The 21,025-nt window shown below is 38.3% G+C and overlaps 3 protein-coding genes across 5 annotated transcripts; 2 read left to right on the forward strand and 1 right to left on the reverse strand.

Annotated features, from left to right (window-relative positions):
- The first annotated feature begins 958 nt into the window (after positions 1-958).
- ing5a (inhibitor of growth family, member 5a) lies at positions 959-11,246 on the forward strand. 3 transcript variants are annotated; one of them, XM_041790857.1, is made up of 8 exons: positions 959-1,173; positions 3,548-3,619; positions 3,887-4,053; positions 4,165-4,276; positions 5,501-5,600; positions 6,866-7,001; positions 7,085-7,146; positions 8,612-11,246. In XM_041790857.1, exons 1-8 carry the CDS (start codon positions 1,137-1,139, stop codon positions 8,649-8,651), a joined length of 726 nt encoding a protein of 241 aa, XP_041646791.1. In that variant the 5' UTR covers positions 959-1,136; the 3' UTR covers positions 8,652-11,246. The 3 variants fall into 3 exon arrangements, with proteins under 3 accessions (XP_041646791.1, XP_041646793.1, XP_041646792.1); XM_041790859.1 differs by lacking the exon at positions 8,612-11,246 and adding an exon at positions 7,778-8,594; XM_041790858.1 differs by lacking the exon at positions 8,612-11,246 and adding an exon at positions 7,278-7,771.
- Positions 11,247-11,372: 126 nt separating this feature from the next.
- cep19 (centrosomal protein 19) lies at positions 11,373-12,665 on the reverse strand. The gene is made up of 2 exons (XM_041790860.1): positions 12,345-12,665; positions 11,373-11,812 (listed from the first exon to the last, which is right to left on the reverse strand). The coding sequence occupies exons 1-2, from the start codon at positions 12,472-12,474 to the stop codon at positions 11,466-11,468; spliced, it is 477 nt and encodes a 158-aa protein (XP_041646794.1). The 5' UTR covers positions 12,475-12,665; the 3' UTR covers positions 11,373-11,465.
- Positions 12,666-13,089: 424 nt separating this feature from the next.
- Positions 13,090-20,817, forward strand: pigx (phosphatidylinositol glycan anchor biosynthesis, class X). Its single transcript, XM_041790856.1, has 6 exons — positions 13,090-13,309; positions 14,982-15,072; positions 15,154-15,289; positions 15,399-15,612; positions 18,577-18,677; positions 19,058-20,817. Exons 1-6 carry the CDS (start codon positions 13,216-13,218, stop codon positions 19,193-19,195), a joined length of 774 nt encoding a protein of 257 aa, XP_041646790.1. The 5' UTR covers positions 13,090-13,215; the 3' UTR covers positions 19,196-20,817.
- Positions 20,818-21,025: the final 208 nt, after the last annotated feature.

Below are 21,025 nucleotides of genomic sequence, written 5' to 3' on the forward strand. Positions count from 1 at the left end.
TTGAGTCACTTTGAAAAAGTGGCCCAAATATGTTTCTCTAAAAAGAAACTCACAATTTCTTTGTTTAAAAAGTCAATTCATAACAACCATTTCAGAATTTTGAGATTTTAAAGTTGACAAAAGCCAATACAGTGGAGCAAAATCAAACCAGATGAAGCCATGTTTTTTGTGCAAGTACTGCAGATGACAGCCTTATCAGTTTGTACTTAACACTGGGACTGACCAATAAGTACTAGTTATTTTAGCTTTGAAGAGGCATTTCTGTAAACAAGGGCTATCCAACTAATGCTTTCTGTTCTTTCTCTTTTTTTATTCTTTTTTTTTTTCATAAATTTCCGACTTGATAATGTAAATTTATGACTTTTAAACTTGGAGTTTTGAGTTAACATACTCAACATGTATGTTTTTTTTAGACTAAAAAAAATCTAAGATTGGTTTCTCTTGGCCCCTAATGGTCAAAAAATGTCATTGCATGTATGTGAATTCAAAAACATCCTTTCTTCTTTTATCGAATATTTAATGTTCAGGGTAATATTTTTGCATTGTGCTAGACCCAAGACTTGCTGGAGGAATTATCCTTTCTGGAGCGGAAAAATGCTGGGGTGGGGATATCTTGGCTGATGAACTTAAGACTGCTACCATCACGGCCCGGCCCAGATTATCGGAAGAAATGGATGGGCGATCTAACAGTAGAGCGTTACAGTTTCTCACACGAATCAAATGTAGCAAGGCACAAAAAGGAAAAGGGAAATGTATTAGTTGAAATGTAGGACATATATTCAATTCAAATTCAAAACTTTATTACAGACTCTAGGTCCAGAGAACAATATAAAGGCCTATATGGTTCCTTTTTATATTTTTGCTGTTGACTTTTGATGTAATGTAAACTTCTAAAATGAGAAACTCTGAGCATCTGAGGAGCACTTGAAGGCCACATACGTGCATGTGTACTGGAGGGAAACCAACTGTGCCTGAGCACTGAGCGTCCTTTCATCGCCGCCCGGAGGAGTCCTCCACAGCAGGCAGGATCAGATATCTCCGAGCCCGCTGACCGACGGCCAACACGGGGTCATAAAACAAGCTCTCCGGCCATCAGCGTAGGAGCTAACGAGTGAAGCTAGCAGGGCTAACCTGACATGGCGACGGCAATTTACTTGGAGCATTACCTTGACAGTGAGTACACGAGGAAACACTGTAGCGATAGTAGCATTACGAACACATTTCACCTGTTTGAGGTTCACTTCGACTGTTAGATCGAAGAGGTTAATGTTTGGCGGGTTACTAACGGATATCGCCCGATAGCAACCAGCAGTGAGGTCACTAGTTAGCGCAGTAGCTAACTGATTAGCATGAGCATAAACCTCCCAGTGTAATAAAGTTAGGTTAACTTCTTTGGTGTGGGTGTGGGACCGACACGGAGAACCGTTTGGTGAGAGCTAGCGGTTTGTTTCCGTGCAGTGAGCTGTCAGATAGGACTATTAGCAGACGTTTAAGGATCTGAATTGGTTTATTGATACACTTAAAGTTTTTTTAACCCATTCAGCACTGCAATACGGTTTATTTTGTAGGAAACGTTTTTGGTTTTATAGGAAAACCGATACGTATTTACAACCTGTTGGTGACCGCGTTTCCCGTCAAACAGGCACGCGCCGGGGCGGGGAATTTAAACTGCGTCACAGCCTGTTATAAAGAAATAGGGTGGTGAATTTACCGTTTTTAGCTCTCACTGATCCTTTAACTGAGGAATTTAAGAGAAATTAAGGAAAGGTGTACATTTAACAAAGATACTCTATTGCCAATATTATGAGAGAAGTCGGAATCACGACGTACTGCGTCGTGATTACGACATATAAAGTCCTAATAATGCGACAAATAGTCAAAATTCTGATATAAAAGTCCAATTTATGCACAAAGTGAACCATAATGATTTAACATTTAGGGAAAATCATATTTAGTTGAACTCACAATTATGAGATGGAGCTAGAGTTTTAGAGAGTTAATGTGCCATAATGAGATAAAATATCCCATTTATGAGACCAGAAGTCAAACATATGAGGCAGTAAATAGTCATACTTTTGCGATTTTTAAGAAAAGTAATGATGATGAGATAAAAAGCAAAGTATGGCATAAAAATGTCAAATCGTGTGATTCAAATATCATTATTGAAATAGAGAAAAACATAGGGATTGTAAACAAAAACAGCTGTACAAAACTTCAAGACTGATAATTTGTTTGAACTTTGCTTTTCTGCTTGGATGACTTTTTTGTTCTCAAATGCTTATTTTTGTTTGATATCAAATCCGTTTTGTTTGAAACATTTTACATAAATTTCATTTCATAGATTAGCTGCTATTTTATAAACACAAGTCGAAAGACAGAGGATAATGCATTAATAGTAAAATGAACAAAACAATCATCCAACGATGTTGACAAACAGCTGAAGGAGATGACAGTAGGGGTAAAAAGTGATGTGCAAACTAGCTTTATAACCCTATTAATTATCTTAATTGATGATAGATACAATACAATACAATACAAGAACTAGAACAAGATACAGAGAAAATCTGATAACGAAAGCTGAAGCCAAGCTCTCTGCATGCTCTGATTAATAAATATATTTTTAAAGTAATTATTGGATTCACACCCCCAGGTTTGGATTGTGGCTCTTGCAAAGTTATTTTTACTCCTTTTTGGCTCGTTGGCTGGCAGGGCTGAGTAGCCACACCCCATGTATGTGGGTGGCCCAGGTCCTAGTCTGTCCTGTGGCTCCTTCACCACGTCATCCCCCACTCTTTCATGACTTTTTCTGACTTCCACTGTCTTAGCTCTCAGATAAAATGACAAAAAGACTAAAAATAATTCTATTAAAAAAGTGAATTATTTGGAAGACATTAAAAACCCTGCCAATATTATGACCATAAAGATCTGCCTGTATTAGCTGTAAATAAAGATTTGCAATACAAACAATTAAGTTAGAGAGAGGACTTTTAGGCTGAACCAACACACCTTTGTCAGCGGGATCCATTGTCTTCGTTTATCATTATTCTTTACACTTTAAAGTTTGTTTGGCTAAAATTATCTTGTAAATATTGGCAAAAATCCAGTATTGAGCATCCATGCAAATATGCCTTTTAATCTTATAATTATGACTTATTATCTGACAGAAATCCTACTTTTGCTTTATGCAAATTTGATTTTTATTTGAAGATTAATAATAATTAAAATCGTAATTTAAGTGTTTGCTCATTTAGTCAGTGTGTTTATTACCTTAGAAGTCTTAATTTATGGCGTATTTTCTAATAATGTGCATAGATTGTAGCATGAGGAATAGGGTTGTGTGTTCTTTTTTTTTCATTTGTTTGTATGTTAAAGCACTTTGTGCTCCATATTTGTGTGAAAGTGCTATGCAAATGAAGTTGCACTGACTGACTACAACCTAACCACCCAAGAATTGTAGTTGATTGTTGCCCTAAATTACACCCTATTACTTTACTGGATAAATAAACAGAGTATAAAAGGCTAACTGAGGTCTCCTTCATGTCTTCAGGTATTGAAAACCTCCCATGTGAGCTACAGAGGAATTTTACTTTGATGAGGGACCTGGACAACAGGACTGAAGGTGAGTGTTTCTGTCTGTAAATTTGTGATAATTCATTTCCGATCAGATCTGAAAGACTACTAGTGCTGATAACTTTAACATTTTAAAACAGTTTGATGTTAATAAAGTCTCATATGGCAGCTTGAAGGATGTCCAAACCCTCAACCTGCTCACCAAACTTGTTATGTAGCACACACCTGTGCTTTGTGCCTAGACATGTTAAAATCACTGAAATCTGTCAGACTCGCGTCTGTTTTCCAGCTCTGTAATAATCATGTTAATGTGCAGAAAAGAAAGGAGAGATTGAGAAACTGGCTGAAGAGTACATCGCCAACGTGAAGAACCTGGCTTCAGCTCAGAGAGTGGAACACCTCAAGAAGATCCAGAATGCCTACAGCAAGTGTAAAGAGTTCAGCGATGACAAAGTCCAGCTCGCCATGCAGACGTATGAAATGGTCAGTCCTAGACAGAGTAGTGAACACCTCTCTGTTTCCTGACTTTCTTATCTGTTGTGGTTTATAGAGTTTGATATGGGTGTTTTAAGTCATGACCTCCTTGTCCTGCAGGTGGACAAACACATTCGCAGGCTGGATGCAGATCTGGCTCGGTTTGAGAACGAGCTGAAGGAGAAACTGGAACTGAGCGGCCACGAGAGCGCAGAGGGACGAGGTTTGAAAAGTAAGTGTAGCACAGGAGGGAATTTGTTCCTCATTTTCAAAAACAATTGCTTTGCAATGCAGTACTAAATCTGTTAGCCCATAACGGCAACTTCGGTGAAGTGGTGGCATCAAGTAATTTAAGCCACAAAAACAATCAACTAAAGACAGAATTGTTTAATTTTGTTTTCAAAAAGTTCTGTGTTCAGATGGCAACCACCACGCCCACAGATCTGCAAAAATACTGTAGTATCCAGTCTAGGGCCCTAGTTTGTGACTTTGTGATGAAGCAGTATGTGTATGCTCACATCCTCCTCCATCTACAGAGTGGTGAGGTGTAAACATACTAAAAAAGCTAACATGAACATTTGTTTGGATGGATGATGAGGTGAGCTTGTTACCCAAAGTGAGCCCAAACTACAAGCAAAATCTCAAATGTTCCAGAGTAGGAGCAAATGTTTGAAGTGCTCTGGGACCCATTTTCAAACTTTATCATTTAAAACACCTAAAACACCCATTTCCAAGGATAAACAAACAAACAAAATGGTTATAGTTTGAAAAAAGCTAGTGTACAAAGGCTAAGCCTGTCAAACTTTTTTGTCACATAAATACCTTTAATACCACATGTTGAAAAAAATCCCCATCATTTTAGTCGTATTTTTAACCACAAGTAAAAGAAAGAGAGCATGATTTAAACAGCATCATTTAAGGCAATCATGCTCGAGCACAGTGTGAAACAACCCAACCTAATGGGAACGCAGCCTTAGATATGATTACACACACTTGGACATTTGCACACTCCACTGAGTTTTGCCATACTAGTCTCATGTTTCTTCCCTTGATATAAATTCAGGATAAAAACAAACATTAGCTTTCATTTTCAGCAATCAATTCAACATGATTAACGAATCACATGAGCAGTGAAATGGTAATTTGTTTCACTACTAAAATAAAAAAAATCTATTTGCCTTACAGCTACTACTGTCTACATATGCAGAATGAAATCTATTATTTATGCTGAAATGTCAGTCGTATATGGAACGCCCCTGTTAAAGAGCAGAGGCGTGTTAGTATGGATAAAATCTGGTTCTTTAAACACTTTGGAATCTCTTTTGGATTACGATGGTTTTCAGTTTAGGGGCTGCTTTTAAATGAAAACCTAATGGTGTATGTTAACGTTTTTTTAAATGAGAAAATAAAGCCTAATGTGTTCACACACATATATTATTCTAATTATGTCCTACAGAAGCTGACTCTCGGGGTCTGAAAGACAAGCGTGGATCCAGAGGAAGAGCGAGGAAAGGTTCTGATGAAGACTCTCCTCGAAAGAAAAAGATGAAGAGCAGGTAACATTTGCTCAGTCACATCTTAGGTTTTCAACATTCTCAATACTTTTAATAAAACATGTTCTTAAAACAACGCAATCTCTGTTCTTATGATCAAAACCACTTAAGATTTAAAATCTTAGTAAAAGTAAAATCAACCAAAAGCTGGCACAAGCAAAAGAAAAAGAACACTGTCTGTGGGCACATATCCAATTTAAGATTTTGGTCCAACATATTTGTGATATTATGTCAGTTTTTAGGAGTCTGGCTGCAAATTTTGGTAACTAAAAAAACAAGAGCCGACCAAATACTGGGTACTAAAGGCTTCTGTTTTTGTTGGTTTGTTATTGATAATTTAGTTTAAAGTTGACTTGTTCATATCATCTCTGTTTGCTCTAATTCATTCTGGTCATGGTTATCCAAATTTTGGTCTAAAGGGGGCAACTGGATCTTCATTGAGGTTCTTGAAGACATTTCAATAAGGATAGATTTAATACGAGTTTAACTATCATTTATTTTACAAATTTAATAAAAGAGAATCGTGATGGCTTCATAAATTTGAAGGGGTAGTGAGGTGAACAGCAGGAATAGGATACCCCCTCTGGAGTCGAGGTGCTGGTGGTGGTGGTGGTGTTGAGAGATACAGAATCACATGAGAAGTAGACTTCTGGGAGGCTGGCCCGGGAACCAATGAGGCGACATGGAGGAGGAGACTGAGGTATGCAGAATGAGCAGGAGACCTGTGAGGATCTGAACTAGACGCTGATTAACTGAATGGAGGTGGCTGGGGTGGAGGAGGGTTGCAGCGTCCAGAACGACAGGCTGACTGTGAAAGAGAGAATGACAGATTTCAAATCTGTCAAGTGCACAATAATTGGTCAAACGAGGCTGAGCTTAGTACTTATGGGTGTGAACGCCTGTACTCAGCTGATCACCCCTAGTGGGAAGAGAGAAAGAATGGAAAAGGGAGATCAGTGGTGACTAAAGAGAGCAGAAACAGTCTTCCTGCTTGAACTTTCACTGACCTCCGTTTTATCTCTCCTCCAAAAGGCTTCTTCAGGTCACAAACAGAAAAAGTGAAGAAGCCTTTTAAAGGAGAGGCAAAAGTCTTCAAGAACCTTGATCAAGTCTAGTTTCCCTCCTGTGGACTAAGACATGGAAATCTAGTGGCATACTGTAATGACCCTTGTCAGACCTGAATGTCCTAATTCATTGAAACTAACCTTTACAATGAGTATCAACGACACCTTGACCGAATCTCTCTAATCTCCCTCTGTTCTGTTTAGCCCGGACCTGAGCGACGCTCTCCTGCCGATGCAGCCATCTGATGTTCTGGACATGCCAGTGGACCCCAACGAGCCCACATACTGTCTGTGTCATCAGGTGTCCTACGGAGAGATGATTGGCTGTGATAACCCTGATGTAGGTTTTTATTTATCACAGCTGTCTCATCTGAACTAGGTTCATTTCTTGTTGATGAATAATGTTTTTCTTTCCCTCTTCAGTGTCCTATTGAGTGGTTTCATTTTGCATGTGTGGATCTCGCCACCAAACCCAAAGGAAAATGGTAAGAATTTTAAATTTGTCCGCAGAAACTCAATCCTGGTATGAAAAGATTGATGCAGTTTTTAATCCCGTTCACAATTTGGACGTTCCCATAATCAAAGAGACATAACTGTCTGGTTTTATGTTTTAAAGACCTGCTGTGCCACCCATGGAAACTATGTGGTTGCCTATTGAAAATATCCTTTGTGAAATGACCATATTTTAACTGTTTGGTTATGGATCATGTTTCCTGTGCATTCTGTTATATTACTGTTTGTTGCATTCAACTTTACCCTGCTCGGCTGGCCTCTGTATGTCTGCACAGTCACACATACACAAACACACTCAGCCTGCACCTTAGACAGCTAATAAGAAGAACAAATCATAGAAAGCAGGTTCACAGTGACACACAACTCTGGACCGACTTTCAGGGTTGATTCACGAGTTTATGCACTGATCCGATCCTGGTTTAACTTTATATTTTGCTTCAGTTAGCCATGCTAAAAGTTAGTGCTATAAACAGGAAATCCATTCTTCTTCGCTGCTGTAAAGAACTGCATGCACAAGCTACCATTTTTAGAGCAGTGAAGAACCAAAGAGTGGTGTCTGCGTGACAGTTTTTCTCTGAATGTGATCGTTAAAATGCCTTCCAGACCGGCACTGTCGTACACGACAAGAAGTGACACAGTTTATCAAAGGTAAAATCACTTTTGAACCATGTAACATTGCCTCTTACTTGTTTTTTTTCTCTTGAAGCTAGCCCCTGTTTGTGCCTTTGAATCCCTTACAGCAGCATTTTCAGTGAGCCTGAAACTCATGTGACTTTTGAAGACTTTAATGAATAAATCCACACCAGTAAACCTGACAATGAATGTCTTTTTTATTCATTTTAATTGAATTATGATCATTTAGTACCTCTAACTGAATGATAATTGCCATATTGTTTACCCTTTGTGAGGGTCTGTCTGCCAAAGCGGGCTGTTCTGTAATCGTGTCATGCTGCCTGAATAGAGCATAAAGGAGAGAGAAAGAGGGAGTCTGTGATGCAGCCCCCTGTATTATTATTTTAATATTCAGCAGTAAAACTCAGTAATCAGCAGAAAAACAACTTTAGGCTCACAGAGATGCTGTACATTATGATTCTATTTGTTGAGCCATGTTCTGAGTCAAATATAGGTCTAAAATAATTTGCTAGTCTGCACAGTTAGTACAGAAAGTTCACACTGGTACTGGCCAGTAGTCGGTATCGGCCAACACTTTGGTATCAGAATCATATCAGGAAGGAGAAATGGTATCAGAACATCCCTAGTCCTATGTCTGTCTGATCTGGTTTATAACGTGTTCTGATCTCAGTATTAAACTTCCAATATAGGTGTTTTCATTTGAAATTAAGAGACGTGTCATATACTTTACCCTCTGATAATTTCCTTATTTTGCCCTTTAAAAATATAGCTGATATATTTTTCTCCCTTTCTCTTAAATCTCAGGTTTTGTCCGAGGTGCACCCAAGACCGAAAGAAGAAATGAGATTTTTGAATTTTAAAGTACTCACCTAATAATGTATGTATGTTTGGTGTAGTTTAATAGTGATATATATAAAAACATATATATGTCTTGATTCCTGTAACTCTCCGTAGAGCTGGTTCATCTATTTTAAAGACGTGATGCTGATTAGGAGTTCAGCTGCGCCCGTTAAACCATCAGACACTCAGCAAGGGTCTTTACACAGACATATCCCTGAGTATCCTGGTTTATAAGGGTGCTTTTACAATAGGCACGACTGTATCATACCTTTCCCTGGAGGATTCACCCCTGCTGGTCTGCTTTCACATCAGCAGCATCACTCTGTGCCAGAGCATAGTTGCTTAAGTCCAGTCCAATACAGTAGGTAGCGGTTAAGGATGTTCCTAAGCGTCTATTTCCCTATTCAGCTAAACGCTCATTCACATTTAGTTTAACCAACTAGTCTAAAGAGGAGGAAACCCCTAGAAAACAGTCAAATTCCTCACAGGGTCATTGTGTCAGTGGGTGTGATGTTAGCCTGATATACTCTCTACAGTGTGGCAAGCATTAAAAGCTAGCACCACCCGCCTTTGTTCCTCTTTGCAGATTAATATTGTGCTTTGATATTTGGCCTCTTTTCATTTTGTGTGAGTAGTTATACGTGAGTTTAACCCTCAACAGCCTACATAACACCTTATTTCCATTTACAACTTTAGAAAACAGCTTAGCCACCCCTGAGCTTCTCATGTTTACATCCGGTGAAGTGCTAGAGAGGAAGGCAGCGGACATTGACTGAAGCTACTGCGGCCTCTAGTGGCGGGAGGTTCATTAAAGTTTAAAAGAGCATAGTAGACCGGGATTTCAAGCCCATGTTCAGAAAAAAAATGATTGGTGGTTAGTTTAACTGACTTGTAGACCTCGCGCTGGCTAATTTGGTAAACGATTTTAACCGTTTTACCGATTAACTGCACGTATCCCTAGTGGTGGTATGCACAGAATTGGTTTGCAAGAAGAATTGTTAATGCGCCATGAAAACAAGGCAGTCCATTCTGCTATTATAAATGCTTCTAATATTCCTTTAAGATGCCAACAACAGCCCAGATGACATAAAAGACCTGAGCTGGTGAGCTCTGACTGTTACTTTCACTATCGCTTCTATGGATTTCCAGAGTGCATTCAGGAAAGTTTGGATAAACTGCCTAACCGGTGGAAAGCTCTGTCATAAAGCTGCTGCAGCTCTGTCCAGTATCAGGGCAGAGTTGTGTTCACATCTCCTGCGTACCGTGCCGGAGGTGCCGGTCTTTAGCACACTGCCCTGGTGTGATGTGTTGACATTCACACTGACAAAATTGAACTGGACTGTGGGCTCTAGTGAGCTTGGATCTGGGCCCTAGAGGATGGACTCCATAGTTTGCACAAAGCATACAAGTGGTTGCCACGGTTGTCTTCTTTATTCTTCTTGGGGAAATTGCAAACCAGCTGTGCACACCACCGCCTACTGTGTTGGACTGCTCAGGCAAGATACAGAACAATCAGGTATACCGTGAAAATCCCCAGAATTGCTGTGGTTTGTTGCAAAGTCTAAACATCATAGATGCTTGCATTAATAAGATGCTGTTGTCATAAACCAGTACGCTATTATATATCATGTATACAGGGGTATGAATAACAAGGTGTGATCAATACCAGGATAAGGCTTATAACCTGGATACCTAGTCCATGTAAATGCTTTCTCTCTGTTACAGTTTCTGTGTCATGGAGTTTCAGACTGCTGTCTTTGTCCGGTAGCTTTATAATTATGAATTCAAGTCTCATCCGTGTACTCTTTAAACTCGTCAAAAAGACGCACAAGCTCTAACCAATCGGAAAGTCCTTCCACTTCAGTCTCATAGTGTAAATACTGACATGCTCAGAACACCCGGATTGTTGCTTTAGCATACTTGAAATGTCGATTTTATAAAGATGTATTTTTAAAACAAATCCTAAGCCTGCTGAAAATTAAAGATGTAATTTAAACACCTAAATCCTTACTGAGCTTTGGTGGTAAAATGAATTCTGTGTCAGATTTCAGTGACCTACCTCCTTGGGGAAAATATCGACACTGAACCAACGACTGCAACTGATACCCGTGTAAAAATGTTTGAATTATCTTAAACCAAAACATGTAAATTAATTATTTTTTTGATTGAGAGAACAACCTGCGACATCCCTGAATGTATTGTGGTACTTTTGGTCAGTGTCTCCTGAGGTTTTTATGCACTTTGAATGAAAATTTCCCCTCACGAGGTTTGAAACCTGCAGGCTTGGTTTTATGAAATATTTTATCTCATTTAAACCTTCGCCATCACTTCAAACCACATGGAAATATATAAAAATTATATATATATGTTTTGTATGATATAAAACAATATTTTGTGGACACAGTTTTTCCAAAGATATATTTGTTGTATTGCGTACTTCTTGGTGTACACTTAAAATTTTATTTAATGGGATTTTAGCATCTTCTTTCATACTCGACTGTGAATATCACTCATTTAGGTGGAAGCCACAAATCAAAGAGCCAAAGTCTTTGTATTTTGTAAAATGCAGTATTTTATAACAAATAAATATTCACTATTATCTGTGTATCTGTGTTTATTGATGCTTTGACACTAGTGATAGCTCAGGCTAGAGGAAGTATCTTGTCAGAGTGTTGAGGTCTTTCTTTTGAGTATGGTATCTCAGGAACTCTGAGGGATTTTCCTCAGACTTTGGATGAATGTTCATCCTGATTTAAGATTGAGCACAGTGGATTTTTGTATCTCTGTGTGATTTAAATTCAACACATAAATATCCTTCTTAAAATCCATCATCTGACTCTTCATCCCAGCTGCACTTTTCCTGGCTTGTCTTTGTAAAATCTTTTTCCACATCATAAACAAAGTCTGGATCGTCTTTGTGCTTTCGGTTCTTCTCGAACAGTTGGTCCATTTGTTCCTTTTTTCGAGCCAGCTCTCTGTCGTCCAGTTTGTTCAGGTCTTCTTCAGGATCGAGCTGGAACAAGGCGAGGCTGTGCTCCAGGCTGAAACCCTTCATATGATCCCGCAGAATGATGAGAAGCTTCTCCAGCTGACGGCAGGACACAGACTCCAGGTAGTCCCTGTGCCGGGGGTTGTTCTTCAGGCCTTCAGCAGCCCTGTTACAGTCTGGATAGGAGCGAGAGAGAGAGAGGGGTACTTAATGGTCATCATGACAGTTGTTTACCTGTAATTATCAGGGTGATTGCACAAGTGAACCAACACCAAACTGCAGTAAATATACATTAATCCTACACTTTAACTTTTGGGGGCATTTCATATTCTTAAGATGATCAGGAGAGGTGTTTTTATTTTCATGATTACCTTCCCATATACCGTCTACAGCAGAATCGCCGTATCGTTATATTATCGTTATCGAGAGTTTCACGTTTCAGTGTCATTTCAAATCTACTTGCCATTCCCACACATAAAGTGCTTAATCATAAGATAACCCAAGTTTCTCTAATTCAAAGCCTACTATTTTCATAAAGAGTGTATTATTTATGGACTTTAAACTATAAATGTAGACAAAACACCATGAACAGAGAAGACTTGATGCATCTGTTTGATGTTGTTCATACACGAACATACTGATTACTAAATGATAAATGTGATTTAGTATACAAGGTACATTTACAGTAGCCCAATTAGCTTGCCTTACCTGAATATCTGGAGAAGTTCCGAACAGGCATTACTCTTTTTCGAAGCTTTTTGGTGTCTTTGTGCTGATAAATTAAAACTATGGAGGGAGGACTGAACTGCACTCCGCATTTCTTGGCTTCGAAACTCATTTTCACTTCTCTGCTTCGACTTCAGCTTTTAAATATTATTTGTTTAATCATATCAGTGACTGTACTTTAAACTGACAATACATGGATAAAACTGGGATGAAAACATCGTGAAAACCATAGATATCAAGACAAATTTGACAAAGACACGGCATCTACGCATCCGTATCTATGGTGGAAACACCCGAAGACAGTTTTCAGCCGTTGCTAGGTGTTACGGTGTAGGTAGTGACTTAGTTAATTTAGCCGTATTCTGTGACAGTCGTAGTTCCTTCTATTATATAAAGTTAAATTTTTCCCTTTTTTATTGCGACATAAATTCATGCTCATGAAGCATGTCCTTGTTGAAAATATAAGGCCTTTGTCGCCACTCTTCACGTCTCAATTAGCTATTTTGACTACGACGTCAACAGTTAACACGGTTACCATTTAAACCGTTACACCAAGCGCAGTCGAGGAGCTGTGGTTTGGCCATTCTGTCTACTATAACGCCTACCTAAATTGGAACTAGCATTATAAGGATTAAATTGTTTAACCAACTGTTACGTTAAGATCGGAGATAAATATGCTGAGTTCCTGTTTTACATTTACGTGTGAAATAACTGCTGCATCTTTTCCGTATTTAATTTTTTCGTTTTAGTCAGGCACCGCTTCAGCCTACCTAAAACTAAACAGAGGTCCTCCAAGGCTTTTTCCTGCAATAACTTTACAGACAGGACTATGAAGGCTCGGCAAATTAAATAAATGCATTTACAGCTTTGTTTTACAATAGTAATGTATGTTTTACTGTTCTCCGCGTTGGCTTGCTTGTCGACATGTCATAGATTAACAGAGGAGGGTAAGTTCTGTCGTTATAATTTGAAGATAAATCGGTAAATAATCATTCAACTATATAAAAAAGAAACGCAGTCAACATTTCCCAGTTAAACCTTAATTACACCAAAATTAACTGGTAAGGTTGTCGCGATGTAACGATCAATTTAGTTCTTGGCTGCAAAATAAATCATCAATTTTGATAATTTATTCATCTTTTAGAGCATTTACTGTCAAAGTTTAAAATAACCGCTTATGTGGATTTACAGGTGTATATGTAAGGTTGTGTGTGTTTATATACCGGTACATCTCAAAAATTAGAATATCATGACAAAGTTCAATCATTTTTGTCACTTATTTCAGAAAGTGAAACCCATATTTTATATAGACTCATTCCACATAGAGCAGAGGTGTCAAACTCAAGGCCCGGGGGCCAAATCAGGCCCCTGGTACAGTAATACCTGGTCCGCGGGATCATATATTTTTATTACAACTGGCCCACTGGTATGAGGTCTGCAGGTTATCTACTGCATAATAGCGTCAACGTAACTTTGATTATTTAAAATAACCTTGTGAAATCATAAATATCTGAAATAGTAAAGAGTAAAAATATTTAGATTAAAGTCAGAGGTCGGAGCGGAAAAGATAATTATGAATGTTTTCATTTCGCATTCCCAACCTTGCATCTCATGATTCTGACTTAAACTTCTGATTTTAAGTTTTTATTTCATATGTTTATCTTTTGAATTAATAAATTAAAATTTTTTATATCATATTTTGACCTTTTAGATTCATAATGTATAATTCTGTCATATTTGAACATTTTCATGTCTTAACTTTGACTTTTTAATCTCATATTTTGACCTTTTAAACTCATAATTTCTATTTCTACCTCATATTTAGACCTTTTAAACTTCATTTCTAATTCTGCCTCCTATTTTGACCTTTTAAACTCATGATTTCGACTTTCTATCTGAGATATTTGCCTTTTAAAACATAATTTTGACTTTTGAATTCTTGTTTAAACCTTTATAACTAATAAGTTTGATCTTTAATCTCAGATTTTGAGCCCTATAACTCATCATTTTGACTTTCTTATATCTCAAAATGATTTATCATCAGGTTTTTTTTCATATTTTATTACTGGTGAAAATGAAAGTTATGGTTTATGTTTAAATGTTGACCCTGTTAGGCTCTCAGGTTAGGCCTGAATTCAGAATCTGGCCCTCGTTGTGACTGACTTTTACATCCCTGGTCTAAATAGTCTGGCCCTCAGGTCGTCTCATTGGCCCAGGACCCAGTATGAGTTTGACAGCCCTGGTTTAAAGGGTCAGTCTTTTGTGCAAAAGAGAGACAGACTCTACCTGAAAGTTTACAAAGTGAGCAACTTCATTAGAAGGTAATACAACAACAGAAATAATGTTTAGTTCTTTATAATGAAACCTTCACAGGAAATCCCCAATGGTTCTTTACTGGAGAGAATGGTTGTCAACTTTGATGTTTTGATACTTTTTTGATACCATCTTAAATAAACCGAGAGTGTTTTTATTGATTAAAAGTATTTAAAGTAACCAAAACCCACAAATTTTCGGTTTTATTTATTTTAGTTGCAATTTTGATTCTTGAAAACAAGAAATTACCCTTTATTTGATGCCTCATCCTTCCCTTTTGCCATTGTATTGAAATCTGATGTCCAGATGAGAAGAAAGACAATCCCTGTGAGGTCCTGCAGCAGCTTTTTGAGTCCTCAGCTGTTTCAGTGGACATCAAGAAGAACGGTTTCCACAGGCGAGTGCTTCAGACACGGATTAATAAATGTATTACTGGATCACAGAGAGGAACCAGGGGGTAATCTGTGGTGTTTTATAGGGAGCTGGTGATGTCTGTGGAGCTCAGCCATGATGATCTGAGGGGAGTCAGAGTGCTCCTCATTCAACGGTGGCCTAGAGGAGTTTATGTCGATCCGTACCAGCTCGCATCTCTGAGAGACCACAGGGATTGGCAGGTAAGAATGATAGGAAATTACAGCTCACTACAAAAGGTTAATAAAACTTATTTACTCTAAGAATGTGCAGTGTGTGTTATTTTAACCCTTTATGTTTGTATTTCATTAGATTTTAATAGATTCAGACATTGATCTGGAACTTCCTGCTCATAAGACGTCAGGATTTGTCACCTATGTGTATCCTGCCCCCGATGAGCCGACGCCCAGATCAACAAAAGTAACGATCCCGGTTCATGCCCGATACCATGAGCCTGCTGTCGATGGGAAACTGTTCATCTCCATAGAGATAGAACCTCCAAAACTGCTGCTGTGGACTGAAAAATGTGAGTACAGTGTTCACAGTCATTGGTCTCAAACACAATTATTCATACACTCCTGATCAAAATCTTAAGACTAGTTGAAAAATTGCAAGAATTTACATTTTGCACTGTTGGATCTTTAGAAGGTTCTAAGTAGAGTTTCAAAATGCAAAAAGAAGAAATGGGAGTGAAACAAAAGTAATTTTTGAGTAAGCAATTTATTGAAAATAACAATTAAACTGAAATAGGCTGTTCATCAGCTGATCAAAAGTTTAAGACCACAGCCTTTAAAAGCCAAAATCTGTGAAAAAATGTGGATTCAATGTCATTTTCTGTTGATCAGGGCTGTACTTAGTCAGACTGCTCAGTCATGGCAAAAATCCTAATCAATGCTACTTTTAATTGATATTTATATCACAGTTACTTTATATACCAATTTGTGTTACAATTTTGCATTTATTTTGCATGGCAGGGTTCCGTTAACCTTGCAGTTATGTCTGAACATCCCATATACAGAGGCTGGAGTCCTCAATGCTGCCAGGCTTCAGATCCAGCCTGTGGCGCCTTTACCTCACATGTGCCCAAAGTAGTAAGGTTTTAAGGTTTTGTTTGTGACAAGGTGGTACAAAGAGTCAAATCTGAACAAAGGGTTCTGGATCCCATTTGAGAGAGGCAGGGGTCATCAGCTTTATTTGAACAGGGACCAGCTTTATTCTTAGCACACATTTTGGGGGCTTGACTTTCAGAGGAACAAATATGAACATTATGGTCCAATTAATAAATTACAGTCAAAATATTATTTTCATGTAAATTTAGCCTTTAGCTATGAGTTCACCTATACTTCAGCCTGCCACAAGGGGGCACTTGAGATATTTTTTTCCACATTTTGGCAAAAATACCTGACTGCAGCCGCGGGTACCGTACAAACCATGCCCCCTTGTGCTATTTGCTTAGTTTAAGGTTAACTTACATTAGTTTAGATAGGCCTTAATTAGCTTTAGGTTAGGTTTAGCATTTAAATTCCACTGGTTAGGGTTAGAAGTAATTTATTGTATGGATCGATGGGGTGTGTTTTGTACAGAGCGTGGTTTGTAGCGGCTGCGACTCAGCTAGACCCTTCTCCATTTTTGGGGCTGTTTTGCTGCTCATGACTACGTTTGATGCTAAAATGCTGTGTTTTGATTGGTGGATTATCAGATTTTTGGTTGATTCTCATGCATGGATGTTGCACTCTACAAAAACATGGAAAAGTGACCAAAAAAACAGGAAAAACAAAACAAAAATGACAAAAAAAATTGCCCAAAAATTAATGAATTTTTTTTTTAAATGAAGAAAAAAATTAAAGAAGAAAATTTGACAAAAAAGTTGATGCAGAAAATGTCAGCTTTAGTCAGGAATAGCTGATTCATATGGGCTAATCATAAATAATAACACAACGGTTAATACTTGGATTTTTTTCAATATCAAACATTGAGTCATACTTCAGAAAATTGTTCCAATCTCAATTTTTCTTCTCCTCATATTTTCTGGATTTATTAACCTTCTGGGGACCAGATAAAAAGCTCTGGGGGGCCTGATGTGGCCCTCGGGCTGCCAGTTTATGATCACTGCACTGAGGACTCGTGCCTGATAATGTTACGTTGTTTTTTTTCATACGTGGGACGTCCTTTGGCTAGTGTTGTAGTCGAGTCACCAAACCTTGAGTCCGAGTCGAGTCCCGAGTCCCTAGTGTTCAAGTCCGAGTCACCAAAGAAAAATCTGAGTCAAGTCCAAGTCAAGTCCTCTTTACCTGAGTCCGAGTCCAGGTCGAGTTCTCTTTACCTGAGTCTGAGTCCGAGTCGAGTCCCTATTACCTAAAAACTAGAACCAAATTAAATTGAATTATTAATAATTTTAAAGCCATTCTAGCTTTTCCAGGTGGGCTACACTCATGTGTTTCATTAATGTATGAATTTCCTCAACTTTTTATTCTAAAGGGCTTTTACACTCTTCATCTATAATATTAGTTATATTAAAAGGATTATTTGTGTATTTAGGGTGGAAAAATGAGACACGATTTTAACTGCGCTCATGCTTTACATCTATCTTATACTAAATATTCCTCCTTTAAAATGACTGGATTTATTCAGATTTCTCACTTAAAACTAAATTCCAATTTTCTCTGTGGAACATCTGAACACATCATAAAAAGGTCTTAACTTCGCCCCCCCCCCGACACTCTTATGTCTGGGTTGTCATTAAACACATCATATTTTTCCGTATGATCTAATGACGCCACACTGTTACCAAATGAAGAGCTGTTTGGGAGCCAAAAGAGCCAGGTCCAAACTGAGTCCATGATCTGGATCACTGAAAAGAAGCAGAATTCCCATTATTAGCCTAAAGCACGCTTGAGCCTCAAGGTCCAGTTAGCTTGACCAGCGTGAATGTTCTGTACTGTGCTGTGGCACGCTACACTCCCTTGAAGCTGGCATGAATGGAAAAGGTGGACTTCAGCACGGTGTGATTGCTCTGCATGTGCACAAGCACGGATACACAACATGCATGTGACATGTAATCGAAACAGCCATTCCTCTCTGCAGTCGTAAACTATGGTGGTGTTAGAGGGCCATATCTGACCAGACAACTTAAAATAAGCCAGAACCTGAGTGAAGCTGCAGTCATGTTGTCTGTTTTTCTCCACTGTGCTGACTCTGTGAGACAGTATGTCTTATAAACTGTGAGTATGACATAACGATGTGATGGCCTGTCCATGCTCAGGTATGTTTGGGCTCAGGCCTTGTCCACACGGAGACAAAAACACTATATTTACGTTTGGTTTTTAAAAGGTTTTCTGTAAACACGGGATCGTTTCAGGAAATGTTTGTGTAAGCATGGCACCACTTTTAGTCAGGTAAATAATTGATGCTAACAATGATGATCCAAACAATAACTTGAATATTGACCTTCTATTGAGTCAATGAATTTAAACGTCTTTCTTGATTTCAGGTGCACCGTTCGACAGCTCAGAGTCTCACAAGATCGTTGAAGCTCCCTGCACTCACAGAAACTCTAGCACATGTTTGTGGCTTCAGCTCCATCAGCAGCAGGTGATTGCTGATTAACCCTCTCACCATCACAAGTTATTTAATCTCTTTATGTATCAAAAGTTCAGCAGGGAAGAATGTGTCCATCAACAGATGATTCTTACAGGCCAACCCTGCCCTCCTTTAAACACAGCATCAGACAGACCACAGCACCTGGAAGTAGAGAAGATCTTTTGCATGTTTGTCTTTTTCTATTAATCTATGTGTTTTTGTTTTGTTTTTTTTTCTGGGAATGGAAGGGATGGCTGACTGGGGGTTTAGAGCAGTGTCGTTTAAGCAAAATGTTTTTATGATTATGGGGAAAATAAATAAAGTAAAAAAATCAATGTCTTTATGATCCTGGCTGTTAAATGTTCCTTTCCCTTCTTCCTTCCTCCCTGCAGGACGGAGGCTCTGTGAGTTTACAGGTTCCGGTTGGGGACAAGTCTTTGGTCATTCCTGTGTGTGCAGGAACTCTTCTCATCACAATGATCTGCTGTCTGGAACTGTCTAAATACATGTGGATACATCGGATCGATTAACTAGGGACAGTCATGTAAGTTTAGTCAAAGAGCTCAGGAAGCATCAGGATCATACTGACACAACTATGACCAAAGATTTCTTCAGGAAACAAAAGATAAACCAAAAGATGGAGACGAAAAAGTGACGTGTTCATGTAAAATCAGAAGTGAAAAATGCTGCTAACTCTTTCTCTTCGGAGGCAAAACAAAGAAGAAAACAATATTTACTCTGAAGAGAATCAGAGGATTCAGCCAGCTTTATCTTGGAGATATTTTTTTTTAATTTTCAGTGCTAATTTTCCATAAATTTAACCATAAATCTACGGATTTTCTTGATCCAAACTGAAGACTTATTTGAACTGATCACTTTTTGCATCTTGCATCAACAGATAAGATATCCTTTGTCAAATCCCTCAAGGGGAACTTACATTTTTACTTTTTATTGTTGAAAATACTGTCCATGTCACAAATCTTACAAAAACAGGGCCTTCTTTTCCAACCATCTAGTGGGACTGCTCTCCTCGTGTGCTGCTGCTTTCTGTTATTTTCATCTGTATTATTCCTTGTTTGTGGTTTTTAACAGGTATTTCTATAAATGTGTATCACAGCTGTTTGTTTTGATTGTTCATATTTATTAATGTAGTGGCAGCTGAATGTTTGCAGTCCTTGTGGTTTAACAAAAAAGTCCCCAAGGAGACAATAAAATGCTTAATTTCACAATGTATCGTATCACATCCTAGCATATTGAATCATATTGAGTTTCTCTGATGATCACTCAACAGTCACAGAGTCACTCTGATTATCACTCAACAGTCACAGAGTCACTCTGATGATCACTCAACAGTCACAGAGTGCCAGAAAATAACTTATTTTACAAGCACCTTATAGCTGCTTAATCTGAAATATCCTGAGTTGTCTCTTGCTGTTTTACTGTATCTCAAATACTGTCAGAAAAGCCTAATCTCATTTGCATATTTGCTATCCATAACCACTGCTGAAAAATGCCTCACCTCAAATGCATGTTTGCACTCATTAAGCCATGTACCATACTCATTACTTATTAATCTGCAAAAGACTAATCTGATCTATTTGCCGTGGTAATAACTGATTTGATCTATTAGCTTTACTCAAATGCTGTAAAAATGCTCTCTGTGTTAAAATGCCTGACCTCATATGCACATTACACTGATGAATCTACCAACTGTAACTTAAATCACTGCTGTAAAATGTCTCATCTCTTATGTAGATTTGCATTCATCAACTACCTTACATTACCCTACCTCTTGTCAATCAGCCCACATTCCTGCATACTCTATACCTCTGATCATGTCTAGTCAGCATTCTTGCACTATTTGCACATCTTGCAACCAAACTATCAATGCACACTGACTGTGCATGTAGAAACTGTAAGTACAGTATACACTAGAAGAGTACTAACAAGAGCTTGTTCTGGCTAAAACAAGTATAATTATTAATTTGATAAGATTTTTTTCACTTCTGTGTAGAAGTTAGTGTAATTTTTTTTTTTGGTTAAGAGGTGTGTGTTTGTGTGTGTGTGTGTGTGTAAATGTTAGAGATGTCTTGTGTCATGTGTCTGTAAGCTCCTAAAAACCTTGAATTTCCCTCAGAATTAATAAAGTGTCAGTCAGTCAGAGTCCTGGGTTTTATTTTCTGGAAACTTTGCTCTTTATAGAGTTCAGTGGCCCTGAAAAGAGCCTTTTGTTTGTGAAATAGTGTCGGGTTGGTCACAACTAAATGCCTCTAAGACCGCTCGGCAGCCTCAGAGTTGAAATACAAGGTGAACCTCTCCCTCTGCTGCATCAGGAACCTGGTGGACTTGTTGGATCCAAG

The sequence above is a fragment of the Cheilinus undulatus genome, linkage group 7, assembly GCF_018320785.1.
Source record: "Cheilinus undulatus linkage group 7, ASM1832078v1, whole genome shotgun sequence".
NCBI classification, from domain to species: domain Eukaryota; kingdom Metazoa; phylum Chordata; class Actinopteri; order Labriformes; family Labridae; genus Cheilinus; species Cheilinus undulatus.

What these genes read in the sequence shown, in the direction of transcription:
- ing5a (XM_041790857.1), top strand. Translation starts at nt 1,137, where the DNA reads ATGGCGACGGCAATTTACTTGGAGCATTACCTTGACA. An exon ending in CCATGCAGACGTATGAAATG is followed by an intron (nt 4,054 to 4,164) that starts GTCAGTCCTAGA and finishes CTTGTCCTGCAG; the next exon opens with GTGGACAAACACATTCGCAG. An exon ending in TTGGCTGTGATAACCCTGAT is followed by an intron (nt 7,002 to 7,084) that starts GTAGGTTTTTAT and finishes TTCCCTCTTCAG; the next exon opens with TGTCCTATTGAGTGGTTTCA.
- cep19 (XM_041790860.1), bottom strand. Translation starts at nt 12,474, where the DNA reads ATGAGTTTCGAAGCCAAGAAATGCGGAGTGCAGTTCAGTCCTCCCTCC. An exon ending in GAACTTCTCCAGATATTCAG is followed by an intron (nt 11,813 to 12,344) that starts GTAAGGCAAGCT and finishes GCTCCTATCCAG; the next exon opens with ACTGTAACAGGGCTGCTGAA.
- pigx (XM_041790856.1), top strand. Translation starts at nt 13,216, where the DNA reads ATGCATTTACAGCTTTGTTTTACAATAGTAATGTATGTTTTACTGTTC. An exon ending in AAGAAGAACGGTTTCCACAG is followed by an intron (nt 15,073 to 15,153) that starts GCGAGTGCTTCA and finishes GGTGTTTTATAG; the next exon opens with GGAGCTGGTGATGTCTGTGG. An exon ending in TTCAGCTCCATCAGCAGCAG is followed by an intron (nt 18,678 to 19,057) that starts GTGATTGCTGAT and finishes TCCTCCCTGCAG; the next exon opens with GACGGAGGCTCTGTGAGTTT.